Here is a 14,154-nt window from a genome sequence, read left to right as displayed (position 1 = left end):
TTTGAAAATATTTAGCTGTATGCCTTCATGGAATGTAATTGCATAAGACTCTTTTCATGTGACTTTCTCTTCAGCTCCTACCTGTACTTTATCAACTTCTATTCTCTCCTCTTTGCTAGGATATAGAGTATTCCTTTACATAAATCCTGCCCTAAGAGAGATCTCTATCTGAACTGCATGCTTCTTTGGACCGGTCAGCTTTCCCCCAGCCCTTAGTTTAAAAACTCCTCTACAACATTTTTAGTTTTACATAAACAACACCCTTGTTCTAAGGTGGAGCCCATCCTTCCTGTACAGGATCCTCCTTTCGCAAAATGTTCTCCAGTTCCTAATAAATCTAAAGCCCTCTTTCGAATATCATTGTCTCATCCACTCATTGAGACCCTGCAGTTCTAATTGGCTCTGTCTGTGAAACTGCAAACATTGCAGAGAATGCTGCTATAGAGGTCCTGTACTTCAATCTCATACCTACCAACTTAAATTAGGCCCCTAGGACTTCTCTCCTACCTTCCCCTGTCATTGCTACCTACATATACCACAATCTCCGGTTCCTCCTCAGAACCGCACATAAGTCTGTCTAGATGTCCTTATTCCTTCATGAAGGAAACAATATATTGTATCCACCGTAGATTATGTCAGTTATATCCATCATGAGGTTTCAAATGGATGTAGATAGGTATTTGTGATTCACATCATCTGCATTATTAAAATTGTGTGTGTGTGTGTGTGTGTGTGTGTGCGCGAGCGCGCGTGCGAGTGCATTATATTATATATACAGGGCCGGTGCAAGGAAGTTTCGCGCCCTAGGCGGAACTTCCACTTTGCAACCCCACCCCCACCCCCCGAGCCCTGTGGCAGCTCCCCACCCCCCTCTGCCCTGAGGCCTCCCCCTCCCCACGGCAGCTCCCCACCCCAGCTCACCTCTGCTCCGCCTGAAGCAAACTCAGAGCTGCTATACGAATGTTATTTTAAGTAAGGGGAAGTTACTCACCTTGCAGTAACTGAAGTTCTTCGAGATGTATCCCCCTATAGGTGCTCCTGTAACTTCAACTAATTTAACACTTTTTGAAATTAAAATATTTTTTGTAAACCCTAGAATGACTCAATTTAAATTTTCCTGTTGTAGACTACATTACATCTTAAAAGAGACTTTGAAAAAAGTCAACTATGTATTTAAACTGAAATCTCCAACACTGTGATAAATACTGCAATTGCAGGATGTTGCCAGGTCATTTTACTTCATCACAAAGCCTACACGACAAAAGAAAATGGAGACTTTTAGCCTATATCACTTACCCATGAAGTTGAGATAGCCCTCTCCTCCAAGTGCATGAGTAATGAGGCGAATCATTTTATGAAGCTGTATTCCACGATCAATAACCGGAGTGAGAGGTGAAAGTACACTCATATTTGTATACATCTCTGCATCCATCAGCCGAAATGCCAACGTCTTATCACCAACAAGGGCCTGGAGTAATAAAGGAATGGGGGAGCGGGAAGGAGGGTGGAGAGGAGAATCTTCAATGTGCCAAAAGAGCTTCTTAATGTAAATAGTTAAAAACATGTGTGTTCTAGATCAAGTGACAAGTACATTGGATTAACTATAATATACTACAAACATTACATTTTAGGAACCTCAGAGAAAACAAGACAAGAGATAAAGATTACTTAATAAAGTATCTGGAACAACATTCAAAAGGGATATTAACAAGGTTTCCAATTTAAGGATTCCTTAGTGAACAATGTGAATGCTTTGTGTACACACAGCTAAAGATATACAATTGTGTTTTTAGGATTTCAGCCCAGAGAGAAAAATTAGGCTTCCAGTTCTATTGGAAATCAGCAATTGCATAAAGCTATTCTGTTCAAAGCAGCCTAGTTCAAGTTACCCCTTAATCTATAGTAGTAAATATTTTTGTAAGCAATAGTAGTAGTAGTAGTAGTAGTAGTAAACAAATGTTTTGTCTGTTTAGCTGAAGATTTCCATTTGACGTATTTTGGAAGCCATTTCAAGTAGATTTTTCAAACAGGCTTACACATTCGCTTGATTTATTGGTCCAGTAGCAATTCCAACATTTAAGCCATTTATAAACTTAATTGTGTTGTTCAGTAGGTATTCAAAAATGGAAATCTGAATTATCAAAATAATCATCTTGTTTATTTCAGAGTAACAGCCGTGTTAGTCTGTATCCACAAAAAGAAGAACAGGAGTACTTGTGGCACCTTAGAGACTAACAAATTTATTAGAGCATAAGCTTTCGTGGACTACAGCCCACTTCTTCGGATGCATCCGAAGAAGTGGGCTGTAGTCCACGAAAGCTTATGCTCTAATAAATTTGTTAGTCTCTAAGGTGCCACAAGTACTCCTGTTCTTCATCTTGTTTATAGATATCAGAAGATGCATTTTTATGTAAAGGTGATTTAAATACAATTCTGATTACAGTACTTTAAATTCCTTATCCATTTTAGTAGCCTAGACAAAGGAAATCACCCCCTCACACAAAAAGAGTTGACGGCCATACAAACTCAGATTTTATATAACAGAAGAATATGTAGTTAAGAGTAAGAAGGAAATCAAAATGAGTACTCCATATATTTATATTGTACATGCTAAATGAGTGTTTCAGAGAACTAGGTTGCAGTTAATTTTTGCATGTATCGTGTTTTATATGCTACAATTTTCTCGCCCCGTATTTGACAGAACGGCTGTAAGAAAGACATGGTACTCAGCAAAATAATTAACTTGATAACTATTGTACTTATGCCACAGGGTAAGTATTAGTCAATTCTGTGATTAGGGCTTCCGTTCTCTCAGTCTACGGGAGAACAACCACAGAAGTCTTTTGGACACCTGTACATAGTACAGAAATGAAAAAGCAGCCATAAGAATATTTTGAAAATTCAAAAATCCATTGAAATGCTGTATTGTGTAAATATTTCCCAAGATTTAGAAGATACTTGTAACATAAGCATTACATAACTATAGCATTATCCCCATTTTATAGCTCTGGAAATGGGGACATGCAAAAATTCTAGCCCCACTGAAGTCAGTGCAGTTTTACCATTGATTTCAGTGGAACCAGGATTTCACCCAAAGTGATTTGATGACAGAGCATAAGCATAGGAAGATCACTTGCTGTGTTGACCAGATCAAGCAGCTGTTTCATGGCCGATGAAAAATGGCTAGTTTTGTAGAACGCATGTGTGAACATTGCAACTATCTATTTATTCAAATGCTACTAACGTTGCTGTTTCAGATACCCCCAAAGATGTTCCAGATACTTCCAAAGCTGTTGCCTCCATAGCTTGTTACTGGTACACTAAATCTTTAAGCATAGATAGCACAGAATAGGGTATTCCTTCCATCGAGCACTGATTCTTATTCTAGAAAATAGCTTAGCGGAACAAGAATACTGGCAAATCTGTTGAAGGAAAGATTACTTCATTTATTGTAAAAAACAAACAAACAAAAACACCCCACCTTGCTAATGTCTATTCCTGTATAAAAACAACGTCCCATAAATCCTCTCTAACCAGGTTTATTTTAGTACAGCTTTAAACTGCACATCCAAGACTGCACATCCAAGGATTGATGCAAATATACTATTTTGTGTGTTCACAAATAGCTATAATTTGGGTTGAATCAGTCCAATTCCCATTTTATACTCTATTTTGAACTTTCATTTTCTCCTTTATACAATAGGTTGGGTAGTAAAAAAAGCCACGTTGGAAAGCAAGCCATTTTCCCAGTAAATACGTTCAAACTAAGATAATAAAAATAAAAGCTTATCTCAATTTTCTCAGTATAAATGGATTTTTTTTTAAATGTCTGCCATCCAGTTATGATTTTTAAGATGGAAAACAAAAACACTGAAGCCTAAAGTCTAACAGCTGTATAGGATATTAAAAACACAAAGAAAAAAACCCACTAAAAGAAAACCACCCACAAAAAACAGTACCGGGTTTCAGTTTACCAGGGAAAGAGAGTCTGTCACAACAAACTGGTTACTTCATTTGCATCACTGTCCATAGTTAATTCAAAAACATACTGTAGAAGACAGAACTTTGAAGAAGAATAAAAGCTATGTTTTTTTTTTCCAGTCCAAATTGTGTACTATTAACTAGAATGTTCAAAACAAAATACTTTGCTATATGAGAAAACAAAATTAACTGACAGGATCCAGTCCAAAATATGAAAATAATAATAATAAAAAAAAGAGTAATGCTATTTTGTGATCTAGGTTAAGCAGCCATTTTTCCACATGAAAAATCCAAATGGGAGTCCAACTTCCAAGGGAATGAATAATCACAAAATAATATGCCTTTTGCAGTAGAATCCACAGTCCCAGTCAAGATCAGGACCCCAATGTTCAAAGAACAGTGAGAAGCCCTGTGTAAAGAGCATCAGCTCGATTTAGAGAGGGGAAAAACAAGCAAGCAAGCCAATGAGATGAGGACTTCTGGGTGCAAAAGGATATAGTGCAACTGGAAAAGGTTTACAAAAGAGAAACAAAGATAATCAAGAGTATGAAACAGTTTCCATATGAGGAGAGACTAAAAAGGTCAGGGCTGCTTAATCTACAAAAGAGATGATTAAAGAGGGATATTATAGAGGACTATAAAATCACAAAAGATGTGGAGAAAGTAAATAGGGCAGTGTTATTTACCCTTTTCCACAACACAAAACTCCGGGGTCATCTGATGAAATTAATAGATGGCAAGTTTATTGGAAAGAAGAGGAAGTACTTTTGCACACACCACACAGTTAACATGTGGAACTTGTTGCCATGGGATGTTGTGAAAGCCAAAAGCATAACTGGGCTGAAACAAGAACGAGACAAGTTCATCAAGGATAGATCCATCAGTGGATATTAGCCAAGATGGTCATGGATGTAACCCCATGCTCGGAGTGCCCCTAAATGTAGGGAGCCAGAAGGAGAAGACAGGGCTGAATCACTCCAACACTCCCCCCTCAACTCTGATACTGGCCACTGTCGGAGACACGATACTGAGCTAGATAGAACATTGGTGTGACCCTGTATGACAATTCTTATGTTTTTCAACTGAGGAAACTAACCAGATACTTAAAGAAGGCTTTCAAATTATGTATAGCCTAGATAAAGCCTCTTTCAAAGTCTAAGAATTTGTTCCCATTAACAAAACAAATTTTAAGAGATATGTTTGATGGATGAAAGACTCCAACGTGTCCTACAAACAGGTGAAGCTTCATTTACAGTGGCTGTGGAAGATATCAATATGGCTGGCCATTTTGGTATGTTCTCACTGGATACAAATATAAAAATAAAACATTTGCTGTACTCTGGGCCATACAGTCTAGAGTGACCCAATCACATTTAAACAGATTTAACTGGGTTTGATCATGTGAATACCAGCCAAAAGGCTAAAGACTTATTATCGAAAACTTAAATACACACAAAATCAGAAAATTCAAGAATGACTCCCAAAGCAATCTTATCTTAACTTACATTGTACTCAGCATACATAAAGCATACATTTAAACAACTTACATAGTATTAGAGACTATTACATATATGCGAGTAAGCTGATGTACAGTTGCTGTGGGACTTCTATTTACCGGACTTCGGTGCTTTGAAGTTTCCAGCCTTAATGTTGCCTCTTCCTCTTTCACTCCCCATCTCCAAATAAAATTGCTAAAGAATGATTAACTAGAAATTAAATTAGCACCTGGTCCTGTAGCTCTTACACTGGTGATTCTTCCCCTTGAAGACAATTGGATACTCACATGAGCTCTGTTTTTGTGAATTAGGTTAACAGAAGGACTCCAGGTGGCAAACCATATTAAAAAAAATATAAGCCAAGATTGTCACAAATGTTTGGCGTTCCACTTGATTTGTCTTAACGAGGCCAGGATTTTCAGAGTGTGCTGACCATTCACCCTCTGAAAGTCATGCCCCCTTTATAAAACTGTCCCAAAGGGCACTGGGCACAGAAAAAAATCTTGACTATGGTATTCAGTTTTTAGCACTGACCTATGTAAAGCGTACTAATTTGTTCCTCCATACAGTTTTTAATCAAAATATTTATTATAGTACCTGATCATGGCTCTCTGCATATGCAATGTATTTCTCTTCATACCGCCTGTTTGTCAGCGTATGCACTATATTGCCCATATTCCAGTCTTCATCTTTCAACTCTTTAATTATCTGTTAAAGGTAATTCAAACATTACTTTTGTTTCTATTACACTGAATTCTATATTTTTTCCATGGCATTCGGGGATTTGAAGTTTATTCTTAGTCACTCCTAATTTAAAAAAAAAAAAAACTTGGAGTGATGCGCTTCTCCTATTTGATCTCCCAAATGGGATTCCTTTCTGAACTCTCTTTTATAGAATTTCTAAACCCATGTTTCATGTTTTCTGCCATATCAACTGCCAACATTTGATTAATAACCATAGCATGTCAACATTATTTAAACTGATCTCTTTTCTGCTTTATAAAACATTAAGGGATACTTGGCACCATTTTAATGGTCGACTACACAGAGTAATTTCAGTGTTGAAGCCCTCTCTCTTCTTTGTTATGCAATACTTCATAAGCCTCCACTGTTTTTGTTGTAGTTTAACCTTAAAAAATAAAATTATTTCTGAAGAATATCAATTAAAATGTTATATAAAAAAGTGTCAGTAATATAACCAGGGAGTTTAACATTACACTATGTAGTTAAAAACCATTGCAGCAGCCACCTGGCATGCAGTCAAAGAAGTACAAATTAACACAGATATGTAAACAGACTAACCTGCTGTTCCACACTAAATACTTTGATCACACAACAATGAGAAGGTAGATATCATTACTCCAAAGTCACTCACTATAAGAAAATTCTCAATAAACTGGGTTTGGCTTAATAGAAGCATACATGATATATATCGTATTAGCCTATTTTTTGGAATGAGTATTTCTGATTTATGAGAAAACAGATGTTGTTGACCTTCCAGTGGAGTTAGGAATAGAAACAAGCAGTAATCTGAAAAAAGATGCATCACTTGTTCAATTGTCAGCAGAACTTGTTCAATTCATATATCAATGTTCTCATACATGATATAAAGGCACCAAAAGGTACCTTATTGAAAAGTCAAACTGCTTCCTTGTCTCGAAGAGGCTGGTTTGCTTTGTATTGCTCTAGAGACCATCCATCACTTCCTACCCAAAACCGGCTCAAGAAAGCTGATGGAAAGAAAGCTCTAACCAGCCCTCATTAGCACTGGCTATTACTTGCTACTCCAAGGATATACTTACAGAACTTCATGAACATCAGCTGGGGCTTGTTGGTGACATGACTTTCAATTGAGAAAAAAATCCCACACACCTAATGGGGTTTACAACTGTGAGTTTCAGGACACCACTCCCTCCCTGTCACACACTTTTGCGAGTAAAGATACTAAGGACAATGAAAGTCACATTTTATTTTTCTTTAAGTTACTCACTGCTCTTATTGAGGCCATTAATGCTCATATGAAATATTTATTGCTTTAAGATGATCATGGTATCATTAGGGATTTGCTTCTAATCTTAGGTCTAATTGAAAGACCAATTCTCTGAAGGGTCTGCCAGCCTTTTGAGATTGTTTATTGTTTTATTCCTTTTTTTGTGATTCCTTGTATTAAGAAGAAGGTGATTTAAATCCCTTTCTTATATGAGCTATTGGAGTTTGTTTAAGGCATCATTGTTCTTTAAGCACATTTACAGTTTTTTATTCTTTTTATAAACATCGTAGTGGTTGTTGGTGTGTGGCACAGCATGTTCTTGTGTATGTTTTAGTTTTTTGTTGTTTACTTTTTAAGTTATGTGTTAGATAAAAGTTGCTACATTCAACTTACAGAGGGCTCATTTCATTATCGTATCTTGTACATAAATATAGGATTATTATATACACGTTTATTTCAATTTTCAGAGATAAAAAGAGCTGTTGCAAGAGATAGATTTAAGTTCTATCCCAAAAGCCTAACAAAGCTGTCTATGCTCACCAGTACAAAGAAAAATAAAATCAACTAGAACACAAAGACCACCCATCAACCTCACACCAAGAGCTCCAGGTCATCAAAAGGAAGGGTCTGAGCCATAATGGTGGCATGACTCCTAATCCAACCTCTGGAGTCCTGGCTAGAAACTATGAAGATTTTTAAAGGGTGTGTGTGTGTGTGGGGGGGGGGAGGGGCATGGAGGGAATCACTAAAACTGCAAACTAATGTATGCAAACTAACAGATCAAAGCTACCTGTAGTATTTAGGTTTATTTATATAAACACACCTCAATAGCAGAAAATACAAAAGTGAATCTTGTCTTCTCACCTGTATCCATTTATCTGGAATTGCCATGGCCAGCCGATAATCAAATCCACCTCCTCCCTGGGCAATAGGGCAACAAAGAGCTGGCATTCCAGAAACATCCTTGAATAAAGAATACATTGCAACATTATTTTGCTAGAACTTCAAGTGGTTCTTTACATTTTCCACTCTAAGAAAGCTTCCTATTAAAAAAAAAAAAAAGGCATCACATATCAAGCTCCAAACATTACTGCTATACAAAGTCTACAGGTGCAGTGCATACAATTACACTTTAATGTAATGATGGTAGTTTCCGAGCTGAGGGTGAGACTCCCAGCTTAAGGAGACATACTCCACGCTAATTCTGAAAGAGCTAGTATGCTAAAAAGAGAGTGTAGCCATGGGACTGCCAGGGGCTAGCCACCCCAAGTACATGCTCATCAGAGACCACAGGAATTTACTCAGGGCATCTAGCCCTTTCCACAACTTGCACTGTCATAGCTACACTATTTTTAGTGTGATGAGAGCTAGCACTGATTAGCTTTTACTTTTTTTTTTTTTTTTTTTTTTTTTTAAAAAGACTACTTGGATGTATGTAAACTAAATAATCCAGTCAACTAGCTCTAACAATTAGGATATGCTCATAAAACTCAATCCCAGATTCCTTACTTTGAATCCAATGGGATAATTCCCTCTACCACTTCAATGGAAGTGCCCAAGCAATTCAGAATCAAAAACGCGGATTGAAATTCTGATCAGCTTTATTCTCTCCCTTAAAATATAATTCAAGCTTGTGAATGTATCATTTATTGAATATACCATATGACTGGTCACTTTCATCACATAGTATTGTTTCTGAAGGGATGGCCCCCACTTTATAAACACAGAAGAAATTTCCAACCCTTCAATTATGGCATATCTCTAAACATTTATGATTTTTTTTAACTATTGTATGAATAAAAGATTTTCAAACAAGCCATAGGAGTATTTCCAGCACAATTTTTGCAGTGTCAGCACACATTTTGCCACATTCAAAAAAGTAACCAAAATAAGCTGTATTTCACTTGCAAAAAAAAAAGGCAAATGCCTTTTTGCTACATTTGATCTACTCTAGGAGAAAGCTGCTCCAGTTTAGAAGATCCAGGTGCATGTTATATGGTTAAATGGGATAAACTGATCGAGATTGGTGATTTTTCACTTTTGTTTTTAAACATGCTCTTGTGTCTTCTATTTGGTATAATGTTTTCTGTAGCAGACTTGAGAGAAAGTCTATGGGTATATCTAACTATCCGCCGGATCAGCAGGCACCCATCAATCCATCAGGGATTGATTTATTGCGTCTGGTCTAGACACGATAAATCGATTCCCAAGCCCTCTCCCGTCAACTCCTGTACTCCACCGCCACGAGAGGCGTAGGCGGAGTCAACGGGGGAGTGGCAGCAATTGACTCAGAGCAGTGAAGACACCACGGTAAGTCAATCTAAGTACGTTGACGTCAGCTACATTATTCCCCCATTGTAGACCAGGGCTAAGTGTGGATATTGTTATTTAAACACAAATGTAAGGAGCCCTGAAAGTGTTAAAATTGGTTGACAGAAGAGTTTCTACATTAGTCAGAAGATTTTCTACACTTCTGGGCTCTTCCCACATGGATACCTTCTATAAGGTGAATAGAACCAACAAGGTCCATGGAAGTAGTTCTCCCTTCCCAAGCAGTTAAGGCAGCGTGGAGGAGGGGAGTCCAACAGCTCTCCTAAGTTGGTCAGGCACATGGCATTCATGGCTGCTCACCTGCTGAGACGTGCAAGGCAGTCTCTGGTAAGTTCCTGACAGCATGATGTTCTGAAGACTATGAGATCAAGGACAATGTTTCTATGAGGCTTTGAGCTTTGCCAATCAAGCAACTACTGTTTCTCTCAAGCTAATGTCTACAGTTTTAAGTGCCAGAATTTTTAAACATAAAAACTCAACATAACATATTTGTCTACATCAGTGGCATAAATAGAAACATTAGTGATAAATGCTAACTTTGTTCACATTTTTAAACTAATAGCTTATGCATACCACTCTGGTTAGATTTACAGGCAACTCAAGTTTGAAGTATAAAAACCCATTTGTTAGTTGGACTGGAGCAATACATTAGATAGCAGCCCTAAAATTTCACAGAGAAGTCTGATGCTTTCCTAGACCTGAAAATACTAATGGATTTATTTGTGGCCTTCCAGAAAATCAATGTTTTGCCTGAAGCATGTGGTGTAATTTTGGTTATTAACATTTGTTTTCATTATTACGAAAATCATTTAATTCTCACTTTAAATGAAAGGCTGAAGGAAACCTTAATCAGCCAACCACTACCTACTTCTACACTGTACTCCTATCTAGCATCAGTGTTTGTTTCACACCATGCAGGATGACACAAAGAACAGAGGACACTGGTAGCCGAACAGGCTGGCCCCAGTAGCACTATTTGGAGTATCACAACCAAAAAATCAGAGATGGGTAGTCAGACATCCAGATGTAAGGCACCTTTATAGGTACATTTTTATTTTTGTTTCGTGGGAGTTGAAGGATTCGGTCAAAAAAGGAATCTCAGGACTTTGAAAGTTACCTTGGGCATAGAAATTACTAAGGCAAAGAGCTAGATGGGGAATACACAGAAAATTACAAAATTCTTTACTTAAAGTGATCAGACAACTCTTCAAGGAGTATACGACAATTTGTCAAACTCTAGACAAAACCTCTCTTCTCTCATGAGGAACTTATTCAACTGTCATTACATGCAAGCACAAATTCATGATAACCATTTTAATTTAAAATCATATCAATAGTTCCTCCATGCCAATCTCTTTCTATCATTAGCATGTGGCTCAATTCCACATTTTGTATATAGACTCTCCCTAGACAGAAAAATGATGTATTGAATTGAAGTACCGTAGTTTTCAATTTAAAGAGAATAAATTGAAGACCAATCTTGTTTAAAAAGAATCTTAAACCAGATAATACAAACAGGCTGAATTCAAAGTTTCATCGGGAAGAATGCTGATAATCTGACTATCATTCCCTAGATGATGAACCAATTTTACTTGAAGTGAACCGAAAGATGAATATAGCCACCTTAAGTTTTATGCATCAAATAATTGCTTCTTTTCATCAGTTGCTATTTTTGATTCCTGATGTCATTAAGCTCTTAACAACACTTTGGTATACAGTGGCCAGTTATATATTAGGATGTCACATACAACTGAAATTAGCCTTATTTTGTTTTCTGAAGGCTGAAATTGGAATTCTTAATAAAATAGTGTGGATTAAAAAATAGGCCTTCACATTCCTCATGACATATAGATGCATTCTGCGTGTGTCTTTTCTAGGTGGCTAGAAGGACAAACAAACAAACAAATCCAGATGCATTACACAGTATTATTATACTAACAAAGAAATTCTTAAGAGTTTAAGAGTTTCTTTTCCTTAACATAAAAACACGTCAGTGAAAAACACGCAACAGTCAATTAACAGAAACTTACTGCTTTGGAGTTTGATATTACCATTAGCTATTCTGCATGCCAACAATTTTTTGAAGCCAAAACCAGACCCTTGACAAGGCCTTGGCAGCAGAGGCATCCGGAACTGTTTCCATGTAGACTGAGGCGTACGCATGCCCAGGGAGAGACGGGTGGCCCGAGTGTCCTTGCAGCCTCATATCAGTCTGTTCCAAAAAGAGACCATTCCCATCAAATGGGAGGTCCTGGATAAAGGTTTGCATCTCGTGGGACAGGCAGGTGGTCTGAAGTCAGGAGCTGCACCTCATGACCACCACCAACACGACCACCCTAGCCGTCGAGTCCACCGCATCTGTAGAGAGTGGCCGTGGTGCCCTTCTCCACCAGAGTGCCAAATTCCCAGGCCAGACTCTGAGGGAGGGACTCCTTGAATTTACGGAGGGAGTCTCATAACTTAAAATTGTATCTGCCCAAGAGGGCCTGATGGTTCACCACCTGGAATTGCAGGCTGGCTGTTGAATAAATTGTACTCCCAAAAGGGTCCAGTCTTTTGGCCTCTTTACTTTTGGGAGTTGAACTAGTGTGCCCCTGCTTGTCCTTTTCATTGGCCACAGAGACAACATGTGAGCCTGGAGGTGAGTGTATATAACGGTATTTGAACCCTTTGGCCAGGGCAAAGTACTTCTTTCCTTTTGGAGGTGGCAGTGATGGATGACAGGGTTTGCCAGAGGACTTTGGCAATTTTCAGGATCCCGTCATGCACTGGTAGTGCAACACGTGCCAGGATAGGGCTGAGAGGACATTGAACAAGGTGTCCACATGCTTGGCTATCTCCTCCATCTGTAGGCCCAAGTTCTCAGCCACCCGTCAAAGCAGGGCCTGGTGTTCTTTAAAACCCTGAAGGGTCCCATGACTGCCTCATCTGGGGATGAAGAGGACGATTTGTACTGCCAGGGGAGGCTCTGGCACATAATCCCCCATGGAAGAGGGAAGTTTTGGGGTGAGCGCTGTCTCCTCTACCCCAACTTCCAAGTGGGTCTCATGCACTGAGTCTGCTGCTGCTGGTGACACCAGTGTTGCTCTGAGGCAGCAGCAGATGAGCGGTGCGAAGGGAGCATCGTCACCACTGGCATGACCCACGCACTCCAATAAGGCCACTGGCCATGCTGCCAAGGTAGCGCCATAGACATCGATGAGGCGTCAGGTGCCCATTTATGCCGGGTGATTTCTTAGCGAGGGGCTGAACTGCCCTTTCGTGCTGGAGGAATCTCCTTCTGGTGACTACAGAGGGGCTGACGACGCCTGTGTCTGCCTGCTGACTGTCGCTGCTGGAGACCGGTATTTGGAATGGGAGGATCGGTGCCAATATCAAGGGTACCAGGGACGGGGGGACTGGAATCATGACAGGGAGAGCTCCCACAGGGCAGGTGGCCAAGATCTGTGCTGAGAGGACAACTGGAGGGAGGGCAAACGGTGCTGGTGGAACAGAGACTGGGGCCTCCCCTAACACAATCCATGTAGAGATGGCAGGGACCACGATCGCAGTGCCGGTGACCAAGGGTAAGCCCCAGAGGATCTGGGCTGCAACACTAGAGATCTGCAGCATGGTGATGGAGAGCACTTCCTTGTCTCGGGGGATTGGCGGTGTTCTACCGCCTCCTGAGGGGTCTTAGCGGCTGGCTTGCCCTAGTAGGGAGTCTGTGCCAGCAGCATGGGCAGAGGCCTATTCTCACTCAGTGCTGAGGGATCTTGGGAAAGCGTTGATGCTGTCAGAAGTTTGGGTCCCCTACCACTCCCAGGAGTCAGTAGTGGATCCTTTAAGGGGCTAAGGGCCCTGACCAGGAAGACAAGTCCATGTGGTTCCGGAGTAGCTGGCGGCCTGCACTGGGTCCTTTGCCTGATGCCCCATGGTCTTTCTTGCCCGGTGCTGCTTCATTTTCTTTGTGGACACTGGCAATAGGGAGCAGTGCTGGGTGGAGTCAGGTGCTGGGGGTGCGGTGTGCACTGAAGCTGAGGTAGTAGGCGAGTCTTGGAGGGATGGCTCGGAAGCTGGACAATGGGCAGCCTCCATGAGGAAAGCCCAGAACTGAATATCCCACTCTGAGTCCTGGGTCAAAAATTTTTATGACACTTCTCCTTCGCATGCGATTCCCCCAAGCACTTCAGACAGCACTCGGGGGTCGCTTACAGGTAGAGGCCTATTACAGTCTACGCAGGGCTTAACCGTGGAGAAAGGGGCATGCCCCACCCGGAGCAAAGTCCCCACTGTGACTAATTTCTAACTCCTAACTACACTTAAGAACTACTTAACACTAACTACTATAAACAATTATTTACAAATCCCTAAAGC

General features: G+C 39.8%; 1 protein-coding gene across 1 annotated transcript in view; it reads right to left on the bottom strand.

Annotated features, from left to right (window-relative positions):
* The window catches only part of GBE1 (1,4-alpha-glucan branching enzyme 1), a 289,971-nt gene that overhangs the window by 79,698 nt on the left and 196,119 nt on the right, over positions 1–14,154 (bottom strand). Inside the window, exons 10-12 of the mRNA XM_054046998.1 lie at positions 8,332–8,430; positions 6,075–6,185; positions 1,297–1,468 (exon numbers count right to left, since the gene is read on the bottom strand). Of these exons, the coding sequence (XP_053902973.1) occupies positions 1,297–1,468; positions 6,075–6,185; positions 8,332–8,430 (382 nt within the window). The remainder of the gene's footprint in view (positions 1–1,296; positions 1,469–6,074; positions 6,186–8,331; positions 8,431–14,154) is intronic.

Source organism: Malaclemys terrapin, chromosome 1 (assembly GCF_027887155.1).
Source record: "Malaclemys terrapin pileata isolate rMalTer1 chromosome 1, rMalTer1.hap1, whole genome shotgun sequence".
NCBI classification, from domain to species: Eukaryota; Metazoa; Chordata; order Testudines; family Emydidae; genus Malaclemys; species Malaclemys terrapin.
The sequence above is the reverse complement of the archived record's forward strand: the minus strand, read 5'-3'. Positions and strand labels throughout refer to the sequence as shown.